Source organism: Lemur catta, chromosome 8 (assembly GCF_020740605.2).
Source record: "Lemur catta isolate mLemCat1 chromosome 8, mLemCat1.pri, whole genome shotgun sequence".
NCBI lineage: Eukaryota > Metazoa > Chordata > Mammalia > Primates > Lemuridae > Lemur > Lemur catta.
Window position 1 is genome coordinate 9,862,631 of NC_059135.1, and position 16,288 is coordinate 9,878,918.

At 38.1% G+C, this 16,288-nt stretch overlaps 1 protein-coding gene and 1 pseudogene across 1 annotated transcript in view; both read left to right on the forward strand.

Annotated features, from left to right (window-relative positions):
* Nucleotides 1-2,023: 2,023 nt before the first annotated feature.
* Nucleotides 2,024-16,288, forward strand: part of LOC123644096 (SPHK1 interactor, AKAP domain containing) — a 97,484-nt gene continuing 83,219 nt past the window's right edge. The window contains exon 1 of the mRNA XM_045560273.1: nt 2,024-2,176. Coding sequence (XP_045416229.1) covers nt 2,024-2,176 — 153 coding nt within the window. The remainder of the gene's footprint in view (nt 2,177-16,288) is intronic.
* On the forward strand, nt 2,282-6,635 carry LOC123643763 (annotated as a pseudogene).

Below are 16,288 nucleotides of genomic sequence, written 5' to 3' on the forward strand. Positions count from 1 at the left end.
TTTATATCAGGAAGGAGCAGCCTTCCTACCTACTCATCCTGCCTACTTCCCACTTCGGGGATCACTAACCCGGTGAAATATGTGGGAGATGTCCTAACACTGGACATAAGACTCCTGATGGCCTGGCTGGAAGTGATCCCCAGCTGACCAGAGCTGCGGGGGGGACCCTACAGCCTGACTCCCTGAGCCCCTGCACACAGGGCCTTGGCTGGCTCCTCCTAGAAAGAATCACGTATATGATCTCCTCGACTCACAGGCCACGTTATTATAGGACAAAGTTAGCTTGGTCTATGGTCTTATCTTCCACATGTAAGCTATTTGGAACCTAACAATAGTAGGTGTTTGGCCTTTGGGTAAAAGTCAAATTGTCCTGGGGCCAGGAAAGCACTCAGAGGAATGTCTGCACTTGGGTTTGAGGTAAATGGCAGCTTAAAAAGTTACAGGCTTCACATAGTGGAAAACCTATAAAAATAGGGACTAGAAGCTCAGGCCCTCTGTGATATTTTGCAAGCGACTTCCAGAGCTATGAGGGAACCACAGACTTTACTCCAAACATGTCACTTATAAATGAAGAGACTGAGATGCAGAAAGGCAGGGTGGCATAGTAGGTAGGGACTGGTAGCCAGGAAATGGAGCCAATATCCCTTTCTTGCTTTCTTCCTCTTCTCCTTCCTTCTTCCTTTCTCTCTTTCCCTGCATCACTTCTGCTCTCTCTCCTTTCTCCTTTCCTGCTTTATTTCTTCTCTCTCTTTCACTTTCTTTCCCCAGTTAAGCAAAGGTAACACAGGCGTCATCCTTTCATTTACATTAGGTTCGATCTAGTCCTCAAGGTAACAATTACTCAGAAAATAATATAAGAGAATTTAAAACAGAACAGATTTTACCTGCATTATTCTGTGCAAATTTCACCTGAATCTATTATTTGTTACATAGTTCCATCAGTAGTCATTTATTAAAATGACATTTATAATAATTAATAATGGAAATGCCAACAGACTACATTAATGTACTATTTGACTTATGACTAATTACAATGCAATAAAAATTAACCAATTCAGAGCTTGATACATGAGAGTTATATGTTAGTTAGAAATACTTTGTTTATTTAAGTGATCTTTTATTTGGCACTTCTAAAAGGAGGAAAAATCTACATATTGCATTGACAATTATATACAAAACTATTAGATCAGAGTCGAAAAATATATGTCAATGAAATGCATATTCTTTGCGGTCAATAACAAAAATAAAACATGCAGACTTGTTATATCAATACATTTTTAAATTCCAAACTATCATATTTCCAAAAAAGAAATATTTAGAAATGCTTAAAAGACAAGGAGGGCTTTTTATATTTAAATGAGGGTCAATTTTAAATTTCCAGTCATATCATAAAATTCAGGTTTGGTAATAATTTCAATTTTATCACCTCTTAAAGATGTAGAAATAATTTTAAATATTTTAAAAACATTTATAGAGCCCTATACGTAGTCAAGCCCACCAAGATTTGACACAGATGGGAGTGGGTATAAGTCTAGAATTTTGGAGACAGCCAAGTTAATGGACTGTCTTCAGCCACAGAGATGGTAAAGGGATGACCTGCACTTTCTAAAGTGCTCGTTATTTTTCATGGTACAATCCTGCCTCCTGAATAAAATTATGTTTTACCCTCATTTCAAAAAATACAATAAGTATTTTATTATGTGTTAATATTGGCAGAGTTGAATTAACATGGCAATTGAGAAGACTTTTATTTGAGTATTAAAACTGCTTGCTTAAGAAAAGATGCTAGCACTGCTAGAAGTCAGACAAATTCAACTGTGTCCATCAAGGCACTGCAGAATGCATTGGGTTGCAGTTTTAAATTCACAAGAGGATAGTCTGTAGTTGTTCCACCAGTTCCAAAGGTGTATCCAACAAAGAAATGCAAATTTCAGCTGAGGGATTTGTAGTGTTTAATGCAATCTGAAAAGATGATTTTTGATAAGCCATGTCGTGATTCATTCATTCATTTCTAAATATAGAGATGACTCACTGGAATGTGTTCTCTTTTGTGTTCTGGGGCACAAATAGCACCTTGGAGTCACCACTGATGCATGAAGTTTCAGAACTGCAGCAGGGCAGTGGCAACGGCAGCTCGGGAAGCAGCCTGGGTGGCTCTATCACCGCATGTAAGAAGGTAACGTCGCCTTACACCATATTTTCCTCTCCAGTTGAACTTGAGCACTAGTTTGACCTTTCAAGGACTTTTTCCTAAAGTAGAAACAACAATAAAAACAACAAAATGGTCCACATTTTGCTTTCCCAAATAAACCCTGATGACACTAAAAACGCAATTCATGGAAATGACTGGAAAACTCAAGCAGTTCAGAAAGGTACAACTTGAAATTATAAGCCTCCGTTGCCGTACCACCTCAACCCAAGCTCCTCTCCAGTGCGTCTTCCCAAACTTAGCCATAGATAACAGCTTCTAGGATCTCCTCCCGAAAAAAAACCTTCACAGGTTTTGAATGACTCAAATTATTATATTAAGCTCCTATGTCTGTATCTAAGAAAATTTTATGGCTGTTCTGCTTTTGATATTTTCCTAAAGCAAAGGATATGTTTGGCTTATTTTATTAGGAGAAAGACAATTGTATTTCCTAAAATTTAGACTTGAGAGCTGATAAACAATCTTACTTTAAGATACTTACAGATAGTTGTCATTTGAGCAACATAAAATCATCTAATCTAATGACCTCATTTTTCCTGCCAATCCAACTAAAACTCAGAGACTTAAAGCAAAATACCCAAGATCCTAATTCCCACCTAATGCTTCTGGCACTATTTGATACTGAATTCCAAAGAAGAATGTGTTTCTTCTCATCCAAACGTAGAAGAAATCACATTGTTTTTCATTTATTGCAAAAAAAATTTATAAAAAATCTTAGAGATGTAAATTAAGACAAATTCTGTTACCAAGCATATTGTATATGTGTATGTATTATGTATATGTATGTAATATTCATTATATACATGCATGTGCATACATAAACTTAATATATATTAGTTAATTCTATACACAGTTAAGCAGCCTATTCATTCTCTGCTTATGTAACTTCTGTATAACTTCCTAATTTTTGAGTATTAAAGAAATTAACAAAGAAATGAACTAGAAAACATATTTATTACAGAAAAGTAACATTAAACCTAATTTTATGACAGTATTAGCATATATTCATTCATAATCAAATATAAAAATAAGCCTAATTAAGAGTTCTTAGCATGTGTTATATGATCTATTGTTCTTTTGCCTCTCATAAAATTCCTATAGGGAAGTCAGTGCTATAAATTCCAGTTTTTAATGCAGGAAATTGAAGATCTGTAATTCAAAATGATTTTGAGTTATTTATAAAAGAGCTAAAACTGCAGGTTTCTAAGCCTTAGGTATATTCTGTTCAACCCTCTAACTCCAAATTATAAAGTCTTCACCAGGTGCTGTGCATTTCACAAGGCTAAATGATTTTTAATTTTTTCTAATTTAAAAAATAAATGTTTATTTTTATTGATTAGAATTTTTGTGGTTTTTAAGAACAAGATTGAAGCCAGGCTGCCTGAATTTGACACCCAGTTCCACCATTACTTATTATGTAATCTTAAGCAAATGACTTTACTTTTTCATGTCTCAATTTCCTCATGTTAAAAATGAAGATAATAATATTATTCTACAGGATTGAAGCAAGTACTGAATAAATTAATAGATGTAAAATGTTTGGAACAGTACCTGGTATATTATAAGCAATGAAAATAAGATTTTTTTATTACTAATATTCTACAGCATAACAATATTATCATTAAGTAGACAGTTCCAGAAAAATAATTCAATATTTATTAAATTGAGAGTTGAAGATTTATGATTTATCTCAGCTGCAGTTATTTCCCTGGAAAAGAGGTGGTTATATTTATTTCTTTTATGAAAAATAATTATGTCTGGAAGCTACTGAACTGAAAGAGCTGTTTGGGGCTGGATGTCCACTCAAAATATTAAAACTGAAACTTTTTTCTTGAATAACTTCAATTCTGAATAACTTCATCACTATATATATATATATCTGTGTGTGTAGATATGTACATGTATGTGTGTGTATATAAACAAACATATATATCAGTAAGACTTTAAAGTTTTAAATATGGTCCCACTCATTCCACAATTATATCTCTAGAGTAGCTGTTACTAAGTTCAATCATATGAAATTGCCCTTTTTTACTGATCAAAAATGACCAAATATAGGCAATTTCATATGGTTCAACCTAAACACTTTCAAAACTCTGTTAGATCTTGGGGAGAGAGAGAAAGATAGATCACAAGTGGCTCCTACCCTTGCACAGTATGGTTTGGGAAATATAATGGTTTCTTTTGTAAAAATTAAAACAGTGATCATGAGACAAAATATTATGTAAGATAACCACAGACATACCGTGTTTCAGTGCACTTTGCTTCATTGCACTTCACAGATTCTGCATTTTTTACAAATGGAAGTTTGAGGCAAGCCTGAGCTGAGCAAGTCTATCGGTGCCATTTTTCCAACAGAACGTGCTCATTCAGTGACTCTGTGCTACATTTTAGTAATTCTCTCAATATTTCAAACTTTTTCACTATTATTATATTTTTATGGTGATCTGCAATCAGTGAACTTTGATGTTAATGTTGGAATTATTTTGGACCATAACAAACCATGCCCATATAAGATGGTGAACTTAATCGATAAATGTTGTGTGTATTCTGACTGTTCCACTTAGTGGCCAGTTCCCCAGCTCTCTCCCTCTTCCAGAGCCTCCTTACTCCATAAGACACAACAATAATAAAATTAGGCCAATAAATAACTTTACACAGGCCTACAACTATTCAAGTGAAAGGAAAAATCACACATCTCTCACTTTAAATAAAAAGCTCAGAATGATTAAGCTTAGTGAGGAAGGCATGACAAAAGCCAACACAGGCCAAATCTAGGCCTCTAGCACTGAACAGTTAGTCAGATTGTGAATGTGGAGGAAAAGTTCTTGAAAGAAATTAAAAGTGCTGCTCCAAACAGCAAACAAATGATGAGAAAGTGAGACAGTCTTATTGTTGATATGGAGAAAGTTTCAGTGGTCTGGGTAGAAGATCAAACCAGTGACAACATTCCCTTAAGCAAAAGCTAATCCATAGAAAGGTCCTAACTCTCTTCAATTCTATGAAAGTTGGGAGAGGTGAGGAAGCTGCAGAAAAATGTTTAAAGCTAGAAGACATTGACTCATGAGGTTGAAGGAAAGAGGCTGTATCCGTAACATAAAAATTTAAGGTGAAGCAGCAAGTGCTGATGGAGAAGCTGCAGCAAGTTATCCAGAAGAATCTAGCTAAGGACATTGATGAAGGTGGCTATGCTAAACAACAGATTTTTAATGTACATAAAACAGACTTCTATTGGAAGGAGATGCCATCTAGGATTTTCAGAGCTAGAGAGGAGAAGTCAACGCCTGGCTTCAAAGCCTGAAACGACAGGCTGACTCTTTTGTTAAGGGCTAATTCAGCTGCTGACTTTTGGTGGAAGCCAATGCTTATTTACCATTCCAAAAATCCTAGACCCCTTAAAAATTATACTAACTTTATTCTATCTATGTTCTATAAATGGAACCAAAAGCTTACAGCTTATCTGTTTACAGCATCATGGTTTACTGAATATTTTAAGCCCGCTCTTGAGATCTACTTCTCAGAAAAATAAATTTCTTTCAAAATATCATTGCTCATTTGACAATGCGTTGGGTTACCCAGAAGCTCTGATGTAGATGTACAAGGAGATTAATGTTTTCATGCCTAACACAACATCAGTATGCAGCCCATGCATTAAGGGATAATTTCAACTTTCAAATCTTATTATGTAATAAATATGTTTTGTAAGGCTGTAGCTGCTATGGATAGTGATTCTTCTGATGGATCTGGGCAAAGTAAATTGGAAAACTTCTGGAAAGGAATACCATGGTGAGGAGAACATTCATGATTCATGTGAGGAGGTCAAAATATTAACATTAACAGAAATTTGGAAGAAGTTGCTTCCAACCCTTATGGATGACTTTGAGGGGTTCTAGACTTCAGTGGAGGAAGTAACTGCAGATGTGGTGGAAATAGCAAGAGAAGTAGAATTAGAAGTGGAGCCTGAAGATGTGACTGAGTTGCTGCAGTCTCAGAATGAAACTTAAATGGATGAGCATCTATTGTTTCCTACGGATGAACAAAGAAAGTGCTTTGTTTTTTTTTTTGAGATAGAATCTACTCATGGTAAAACTGTTGTCAATATTGTTGAAACAACAACAAAGAATTTAGAATATTACATCAACTTAGTTGATATATCAGCAGCAAGGTCTGAGAAGATTGACTCCAATTTTGAAAGAAGTTCTGCTATAGGTAAAATGCTATCAAACAACATCACATGCTACAATTTTTCATGTAAGGAAGAGTCAGTTAATGTGCCAAACATTTTTGTTGTTTTATTTTAAGAAATGACTATAGTCACCTAACCTCCAGCAACCACCACCCTGATCAGTCAGCAGCCATAAAAATCAAGGCAAGACCCTCCACAGCAAAAAGATCAGGACTCCATGAAGGCTTAGATGATCATTAGCATTTTTAGTAATAAAGTATTTTTAATTAAGGTATGCACATTGTTATTTTAGACATAGTGTTATTGAACCCTTAATAGACTACAATATGATGTAAACATAACTTTTATATGCATTGGGAAACCAAAAATTATGTGTGTCTTGTGTTATTGTGATATTTGCTGTATTGTGCTGGTCTGGAACTGAAACCACTATATTTTGGAGGTATATAAAGTAGGTGACAATAAGTATTATAGGCTTTAAAAGCTAAGAGCCAAGAAAGACCTTGGACCAGCAATACACAGCAATAAATTCAGTAGAGAAGTAGATCTTAATTTACATTCTGAAGGATGATCTAGATTTGAATATGTAAAGAGAATATTCAACCAAATTTAGGAAGGGCTGTTGCAAGTTAATGCAGAAGGAACTAACAACTTTCTGTATAGGTAATATGTTTTTAAATATTCATAGCACATTTCTTTCATTTCAAATATTCTCTCAAGCTTACCTAATAATTGCATTTAAAAGCCTATTTAGTTGCTGAGTGTGCTACATGTCACACACCGTGAGGGCAGTAATGGTTTGCCCTCCCTTCAGAAGAGTAGCTCACTAATGTTTTCTTCTTCGTATCCAGAACCAAGGTCCTCAATAAAAAGACAATGAATGTTTTGAAGGAAACTACGGGGGAAAAGACACTGAATATCGAATTATTTCATGTCTTTATTAATTATTTTATTATTAAATAATACTGCAAGCTAATTTCAATGATCATTGATCAATTTTCTTCAATACTGTTAATCACAGGTAATGGGACTAGGAGGGAGAGGATCTATATGTTCATAAATGCACATATAATGTACGTTCTGTACAAAAGAGGAAAAAAGAATAAGGACAGTTATATCTTGGAAGTAGCAAGGCTGTCCCAATGAATCACCACTCTTCAGTCAATCAACCTTCACTGATAGTAACATGGGTAATTGAAATCTATTGACAATTCCCCAAACTCATTTCACGGAATAGCTTCATCTTTTCCCCATCAACCCGTTTTATTAGAACTGACATATTGCTAAATTAACCAGCAGAAGAGATAAAACAAGGGTCCAGAAGGTAATGCCTTCCTTGGATAATCAATCTCTGAAAAAAAGGAAAATTGACTGAATTTATTTCATGCGTTTCATAGTGAATCTCCAGGGGTTTTGAGAATCCTTCCCAAACACAATTGCTTCAGTTCCTCTTTGTCATTGGGAAAACATGGTCACCAGAAGCCATGGCTGTGAAAAAGCCATATTATCAGGAAGACATCAGTGCACTTATTTGAAAGAGGAGCTCATCAGTATGTTTCTGGTAGTCAGAGACTGCCTTTCCCCAGAGCTCAGATGACCATACCACACAGAGGCAGTTTGCACACATTGTCCTGGTTTTTGTGAATAGACCCCTTTTTGCTCTCAAAACTTTTGATACGCAGAATAAGTTATGTGGTCATCCTAGCTCCAGCTTCAGAATTATCCTTTCTCTCCCTTCTCCCTGTCTTTTAAGAGCTAGGAAAGTTATCAGATAAATTCACACTGAGGTATTTATGATTGCATAGCTTAACATAGTGGTGACAAATAAAACCTGTTTGCTACTGCTGCTATTACCCTTTGCCTTGACTGACACTGATAACTGAGACTATTGAACCTGGACATGACCTCAGAGTTCTACTTATTATAAGCTCCAAGTGAACACTATTAATCCAACCAAGTTGGAAAGTCAGCTAACCTCTATGTCACCCTAATTTAATGAACCCTGAGACCCAGGGGCAGTTTTAATGTATGCAACGTGATTCTCCAAAATAATACATTTTAAATGATTAAATTATAACATATTACATGAAAAAAAATGGGGAAAAGTTGCTGATGCGGGAGCGGCCCTAGAGTTCTCCCCTTATATCCCTCGAATCGTATCTCACACAGACATTGCCTGATGGCCCCTTCTCATACAACCACTCCTTCCTGTAAGACAAATACAACCATTGTTAAACAGAATCATAAGGATTTTCTACGAAATAAGCTAATAAATGTTATTCTTTTATATTTGCTAACCACTTAGTGAAAGGTCTTCATGGTCTCTTTATAATAAATCAAAAACTGTTCATCTCTAGGGAGGCAGTAGGATGTGTACCAAACCTGGACTTGAAATCCAAAGACCTGAATTAGATCCCAGGAGTCTCTTCTTACTGTGTGATCTTACACCAGTGATGCAACCTCTCTGACTCATTCCTTAGAGTTGGTGTGGTTTACATACTAAAAGGTTTGTGTAAGCCCTTGGCACATAGTTGATGCTCCATCAATATTAGTTGATTCCAAATAATCTTTAAATAAGGGGAAAATTTATTTAAATAGAATTTTAAAACTGATGTTAACATAGCATGCAATGTACCCTCATTATGTTGAATACCTCTTAGATTTTCCTCTGCTTTGAAAGCATTATATTCACTGTTATATTTCTACAACAGCCGGACAATTTCAGTCCATGCTTTACTTCACAGACTGAAGATGTGATATCTGTGATAAAGTGGAAACAAGCCTCTTAATAAGATTCATGTGAGGAGCAAAATGAACACCTGAAATATCCTTCTCTTTTTATGTCATGTTAATTAAATCCGCCTTAAACTTGGACTTATCAAAGGCGGCAGACTGAAAACACTTCAGGTTCCCAGAGGCAGAGTTTGATCTTAATATGACATCTGAACAGCTTTTTGAAGTTTCAAGAGCATTCTTGGCCATGACTGGCCCCCTTTCAACTGACTTAAATTTGCTGTCAACAGTGGCACAGACGTACCTGAAGAATGACAGAACGAAGGTCCCTTGATGTTTCATCTTATTGTGTAAAATACACTTTTATCTAAGCCCGTATCTTTTTGATGGCAGGTAATTAACAAAAGCAATTTAATTAACATGTGCAGGCACAGCCTTACAAATTGGAAGGCTCTTTCACAATCTGGTCCATATCTCTAAAGACATTTTTATTAGTCATAATTGTATTGCTCTTGGACAAGAGCCCCAATAATACTTCCAAGAAGCTAAGAAGCAATTTCACTGCATTTGAAAGTTAGATATTCACGTGATGGAAAATAGGTATAATATTCCTCCTTTGTAGAAGTGGTTTCCTTCAAGGAAGGAAGGACTTTAAAAATAAATAAAGTAAATTAAAACAATATCAGCATGATTGAGCTGTATCTACCTTTCTGTAGAAGGAAGACATGAGGATTTCTCCCCTGAAGTATAAACCACTCTCAGCTCTACAAACACTCTCTTCTGATCACGCTGCCTGTTAATGGTTTCAGGCCAGCTTCTGATACCAGAGAACGGCTGAGCCAATGTTTCTTAAATAGCTAGATGTCCTGTTTTATCACCATTCTGCAACGGTAATCAGAAGCATTGAAGAAACAAAGGTATTTTAAAGAAAAGAAATAGACAATTATCTAACTAAAAGTGATATTTAAAGAAAGCTAATCTGGTAGCTCTAAAATGAATTCCTTAGAGCAAAGGGACACTGGAATCTGGGATGCCAGGAGGGGCGCACTTGGTGCAGACAGGGAGGGCGGGGAGAGAGGTAGAACCGGGATGGGGCAGTAGGAGGGGAGGAAAAGGAAGCTGGTGGGACACATTTGGAAGTCAAGATCAGTAGGACTCTGTGACCCCGAGGGTTAAACCAAAGAATGAACTCTGACCACTTAGACTAAGATATTCATGAGCAGTGGTACTACCCAACCACTGCGAAGGTGGACTGGGAGGCAGAGAGGAGGAGAAGCCATGAGTCCGGATGCAGCCTAGTTGCAGCTAAAGAGCCAGCCACAAAATTCTCTCTGGGGGCAATTTCACTCACTGCCTAAGGAAACTTGTGTATGTGCTGAGCCACATCAACATCTAGGAGGCTTCAGGGTTGCACTGAGGACAGAATACAAATAATGACAGCTTCTGGCAGAGACCCACTTTCTCTGCCTTCAGCAAAAGCAGGTCAAGAAGCTGAATGTCTTCCTTTGACGTTCAGGCAGCTGGGTCCACACACAAACAGAGAGGTGGGCTGCGTGGGCTATGGAGAGTTCATTCTTTTCAAAATATCAGTGTGGTGACCCTATGTGGGAAATTTTGTTTAAAACTATCAATTATGGCTTATTTTGCACTTTGAATATGATTCAGCTTGTTATTCCAAATGTCAGCCTTTTGAGGACTTCTGGACTTTGCCCCACTTCTCTTTGCCTCCAACACTTTTGCTATAGGGTGTTTAAGATTCCAGTGTTAGTTGTGTTCTAGTCTCCGCAGCTCCGTTCCTTGAATGTCCTTTTTGCTGTGTGTGAAGAACTCCTGGAAGGATCTTGCGTCTCTCATGCCTTTTCTTTTCTTTCTTTTTTTTTTTTTTTAACCAAAAAGTAGGACTCTAAAACCTAAAATAGCTTGGCACATTTTGTGGAATTGAGAGTAATACTGCACTGCTGGAACTAAACAAATGATCTGTTTTGCTGAATTCTTATTGTCATTACTCCAAACTTTATTTAAATTATGTATTAAATATTTCTACCCAGAAATGGAAGGGGTCTCAAATTTTAAGAATATCTAATCTGGCATTCAAAATTCTCCTTTCTATCTTTGGGTATTTAATGAAAGACTAGCCATCCCTGCTTCCTATCACTAGCCTTGGGGCCTCCTCTCTTTGCCTGCAGTTCTTCATCTAAGAAACCCTCTCAGCTCAGTAGTCTGGCGTAGACACCATGTTCCCCACCAGCCCTAATAGTATCCGTCTTTCCTGTATCTTGCCAGGCTCACCCCTCAGCAAATTATGTGCTCATCTGCATACATCTTAAAAAGTAGTTGTTTCCAGTAGCTTTTTCCCCCAAAGAGAAGAGTCTGAGAAAAGAAAATTGTGGCTTTTTTTTTAATTGCCAAAGACCAGAGGCATACACCAATGTTCATGATACATGGCCATTGAATCCACTGTCCTTTTGTCTAGTGGCAAATTCTGCACTGCCTGCACTTCACATGCCAACACTAAATAATCCAAAATCAATAATCCAATAATTTTCTGCATGTGTGTTTCTTCTTGTATTTTGCTTCTTCTCACATTAAAATTACATTCCCTTCACTGATCTTGTAACTATGACAGCATTATACTGACTCTAAATAGCAATTAAACAGCAATTAATCAGCTGTCTTCTATTTATATGTCTAACTTGATTCTGTTTAAACCATTGCTGGTCATTCATAAATTATACTATATTTACATTTCCTGAGTATTTTTGTCACTCTTGCATTTTTTGCTTAAGACTCAAACTCAGTTATCATACTCATGTGGAAAAAGCTCTGATAAGCTTTCAAAGAATTTTTCAGCCAGCTGACATCTGTGTGATAGGACAGAAGTAGACAAGTGTAGCTTGATACTTCTTTACCAATCCCAATCTTTCCCCAAGCTCTGAAATGTCCTTTGTGCTTATATCCTTGTGACCACATTGAGATACAGTGTAGCTTCCAGGGTACAAGCAATTTAGAGGCACAAAGAAAACAGTGAGGTATCTGAGATTGTACTGAGGCTATGTAGTTCATTTCTTAGGATGCACTTTGGCCCAGTTAACATACAAAGTCTCTAAATTACGTATATGAGGACATTTATTTCAAAGAAAGGAGCCCTTTTGTTCATGAAACATCTCCATTGTATACTCAGTTGCATCCTTATGTGACATTTGTCAGTGATGAATACTCCATAAATCAGTGCAGTTCATATTTATTTACTAGAAGTAAGCTTAGTCAGACCAAGTATATATTGCAAAAATCACTCCATAGATAAGGATTGTCCTGCCAGAAAAGTACACTTAGTTTATGTGGGGGCTAGTTATTAGTATGTTCATCATCACCTGTAACAATGTCACCTTCTTCTTCAGCTGGAGGCATTCTCTCCCACTCCCTCTGCAGGAAAGGGGAGAATGAATTTTGGGGCCGTCACTGTTTCCTTCCCAACACTTCCAACCAGCTATGCCTGTGATCTGGTGAATTCTCCTTTATCATGGAGAATTGTTTTGTTCCAATGGCTAAAAGATTCCATTATTTTACAATACATTTCTAATAATCAGTTATAAGATTTCCAAATTTTAGTAGGTGTCAATAGTATAATATAAAAATGCTTTCTATCGAAACAGAATTACAGAATAATGAAACGTAATTCTTCATACTTTGAAAACCATTTCTCCTTCGTGTCAAAGGAAGCTAATACACCAGAACTCAGGCAGTCAGCCAGAAAAATCATTAAAAGGAATATTTTTATCTTAACATTTAATTAAACCTTCTGAGAAATGGAGACTAAATCACTGGGGTTTTGATGCCAATTTTTTTCTTCCACACAGTAATTTTATTTCCAGTTTGTGTCATTGTTTCTCTCTCAGTTCAGTGTGTTTTAAATAGGCATTACACAGTTTCCCTATGAAACAATGGAAAAGTATTTATATCCCAGAGTTGAAAATGAAAGGCTACAGAATTCTTAGAAAGTTTGCTATGCCATAGGTTAAATCAACATGAAGTTAGGTGTGCAAAATTACACAAAATCTTAGGACTTCTACTCCTGCATGAGTATGTGTGGTATGTGCGTGTGCGTGCGTGTGTGTGTGTGTGTGTGTGTGTGTGTGTACGTGTATGCTAGATTTTAAGCTATTCTAAAATGTTTAAGTCAGCAATTAAACATTAATTAAGCTAGTAACTAGACTTTCCACATTTAAAAAAAATTGTAGACTCTTAGAGTGCTTCAAGACATTAAAGAATATCTGGCCCAGGTCAGCAATTGATTCTTTTCATTGAAAGATAAAAGTTTCTTGAGTTCAGGAGGGGCAGAGACAAGATGGCTGACCAGAGACGTCAGCTGCCAGATCATCACAGAAAGAAGGAAAAGTTTTATATGAAAAAGAAAACAATCAAACAAATCGGGGGTAATTCTGAGGGAAAAGTGCCAGAACCTGCCAGAGATTCCATGGGGTGAAGTTGTGGAGCAGAACAAGAAGGAGTAAGACATTGGCAGAGATCAACCCCTAAGAGGTCTGTAGTCCAGCGAAAAGGGTAGGTGGAGTGGTTTGTTTCTCCCTCCCTCCCATCTCTGGCAGTCAGCAGGCTCCGGAGCTGCTGGGGAGCCTTTCTACTCTCAAGAGCCCAAAAGCCTCTGGCGCCAGTGAACTAGGAGCTTCATGAGGACAAAGCGCCAGGCTGCCAGCCCCCTTGGGGTCCCTGCCTGTCACCACAGATCTGAACCAAGACATCAGGCACCATATTGCTTCTAAATCCACCGTGCTCCTTCGTCCTCCTCAGGGGGCCTCAGCCCCTCAGTTTCTGTCTTGCTCATTCCCACACAAACGTTTCCCAACTCCAGCCCAGACTGCAGGAGTCACAGGGGCCCATGGGTCCTCTGGGGGACCTGTGTGACCCCAGAGCCTGGACATTCTGGGCAGGCTGGCTTCTGGAGAGAGTGACAGAGACAACCAGAGTGCTAGCTTTCCTCCATCCAGACTCTTTGCCTCCCCTTCCCCTCCCCCGCCTGCAGTTGTCGAGAGAGAAGATTGAGCCAGGGCTCTCAAAAGTGACTGCTTCTCCTCTGTTGGTGCATCCACCATATCGAGACTTCCACAGAGAGAGGGGGGCTCAAACATTTCCTCTTACAGACCTGTGGTGGACTAAAGGATGCTCAGACTGTGAGCTCCCTGCTCACAGGCCTTTCCCAGAGCTGCTTGCCTGGCTGGTCCATCAGAGCAGGGCATATATCGAAGTGGAGGGATGTAAAACCTGCTTGAGCACCCTGTAGGCAACTCAGGACCAGCACGCTTCACCAGGGCACAGTTAGGGATTGATCTTCAGGGACTCAGGGACTCAGGCCAGATCCTATACCCCAGGACTCGAGCATGTTGCTCGGGGGCATGGAGGGGAGATTTGTGACCTAATCTTGGGAGGTGAGGGAGCCTGCTTGGGCAGAACTGAAAAGAGACTGCAGTGTGGAGCTACAGTGCACTCATGGAGCACCCTGCCCCCCACAGAAAAGCCATGCTCTTAGTCTAGGGTGGGATCCTGGACAGGGAATTTCCCAGCCTGCATCACCACAGTGGAGGAGCTCAAACCTGCCTGCAGGCAGACACCAAGAGAGACCGCAGAGCAAGGGAGTGGAAAGAAGAGCAAAACCTGCTCCCAGCAGCCAGATTGTGAATCTCAGATGGCCCCTCACCTACAAGCAGATGTTCTGGCTGGGTTGGTCCACCTCAGCCCCTCCATGGTGGTTCTCCCCAGAAACCTGGGAGTGGAGCTTTGACCCCTACTAAGACAGCTACCTTACAGCTTTTGAGGAGCCTGAGGGTAGGCTTACCCAACCCAGCCCTGCTGAGTCTCACTCCCCCACACACCCCTCCTGTGATGGAGAATAAAGACTCACCTGGAAGTTCTAGGACCCACCACCTGCGGTATTTGAGTGCTCCACCTTAGGGCCTAGAGCCAGTCACAGATCCCACAAAAAATCCCTTGAACCGAAAAACAAAAGGAACACAAGTCATCAAAATCTATGGCATTCAGCAAAAGCAGTCCTAAGGGGAATATTCATATCCTTAAATGCCTACATCAAAAAGACAGAAAGATCATGAATTAATAATCTAATGACATATCTCAAGGAACCAGAAAAGGAAGAGCAAACCAAACCCAAAGCCAGCAGAAGAAAATAAATATCTAAGGTCAGAGCAGAACTAAACAAAATAGAAGACATAAAAACAATATAAAGGATCATTGAAACAAAAAGTTTGTTCTTTGAAAAGATAAACAAAATTGATAGACCTCTTGCTAGATTATTAAGGAATAGAAGAGACAGGACCCAATTAGGCTCAATCAGAAATGAAAAGTGAGATATCACAACTGATACCACAAAAATACAAAATATCATCTGTAAATACTATGAATATCTTTATGCACATAAACTCAGAAATGTGAAGGAAATGGACAAATTCCTGGAAACACACAATCTCCCAAGATTCAATCAAGAAGAAATACATCTCCTGAACAGACCAATAATGAGCAGCAAGATTGAAACAGTAATAAAAAAAAATCTTCCAACAAAACAAAGCCCAGGACCAGAGAGATTTACAGCCAAATTTTACCAGACCTACAAAGAACAGTTGGTACCCATATTGCAGAAATTACTCCATTACATCAAGAAGGAGGGAATCCTCCCCAACTCTTTCTATCAAGCCAGTATTGCCTTGATAGCAAAGCCAGAAAAGGACATAACAAAAAAGAAAACTACAGAGCAATATCCTTTATGAATATAGATGTAAACATCCTCAATAAAATACTATTAAACCAAATTCAGCAATACATTAAAAAAAAATCCACAACAACCAAGTGGGCATCATCCCAGTGCTGGTTCAACATATGTAAATCAATAAATGTGATTCACCACATAAACAGAAGCAAAAACAAAGACCTTACCATCATCTCAATAGATGCATAAAAAGCATTCAACAGCATTCAGCACCTTTCCATGATTAAAAAAAACTCAAAAAATTAGGCATAGAAGGAAGATATCTCAAAATTTCAAAAGCCATATGTGGAAAACCCACAGCCAACATCTTACCAAATGGGAAAATGTTGAAAGCATTCCCACTAAGGACTGGAATAAGACAAGGGTGCCC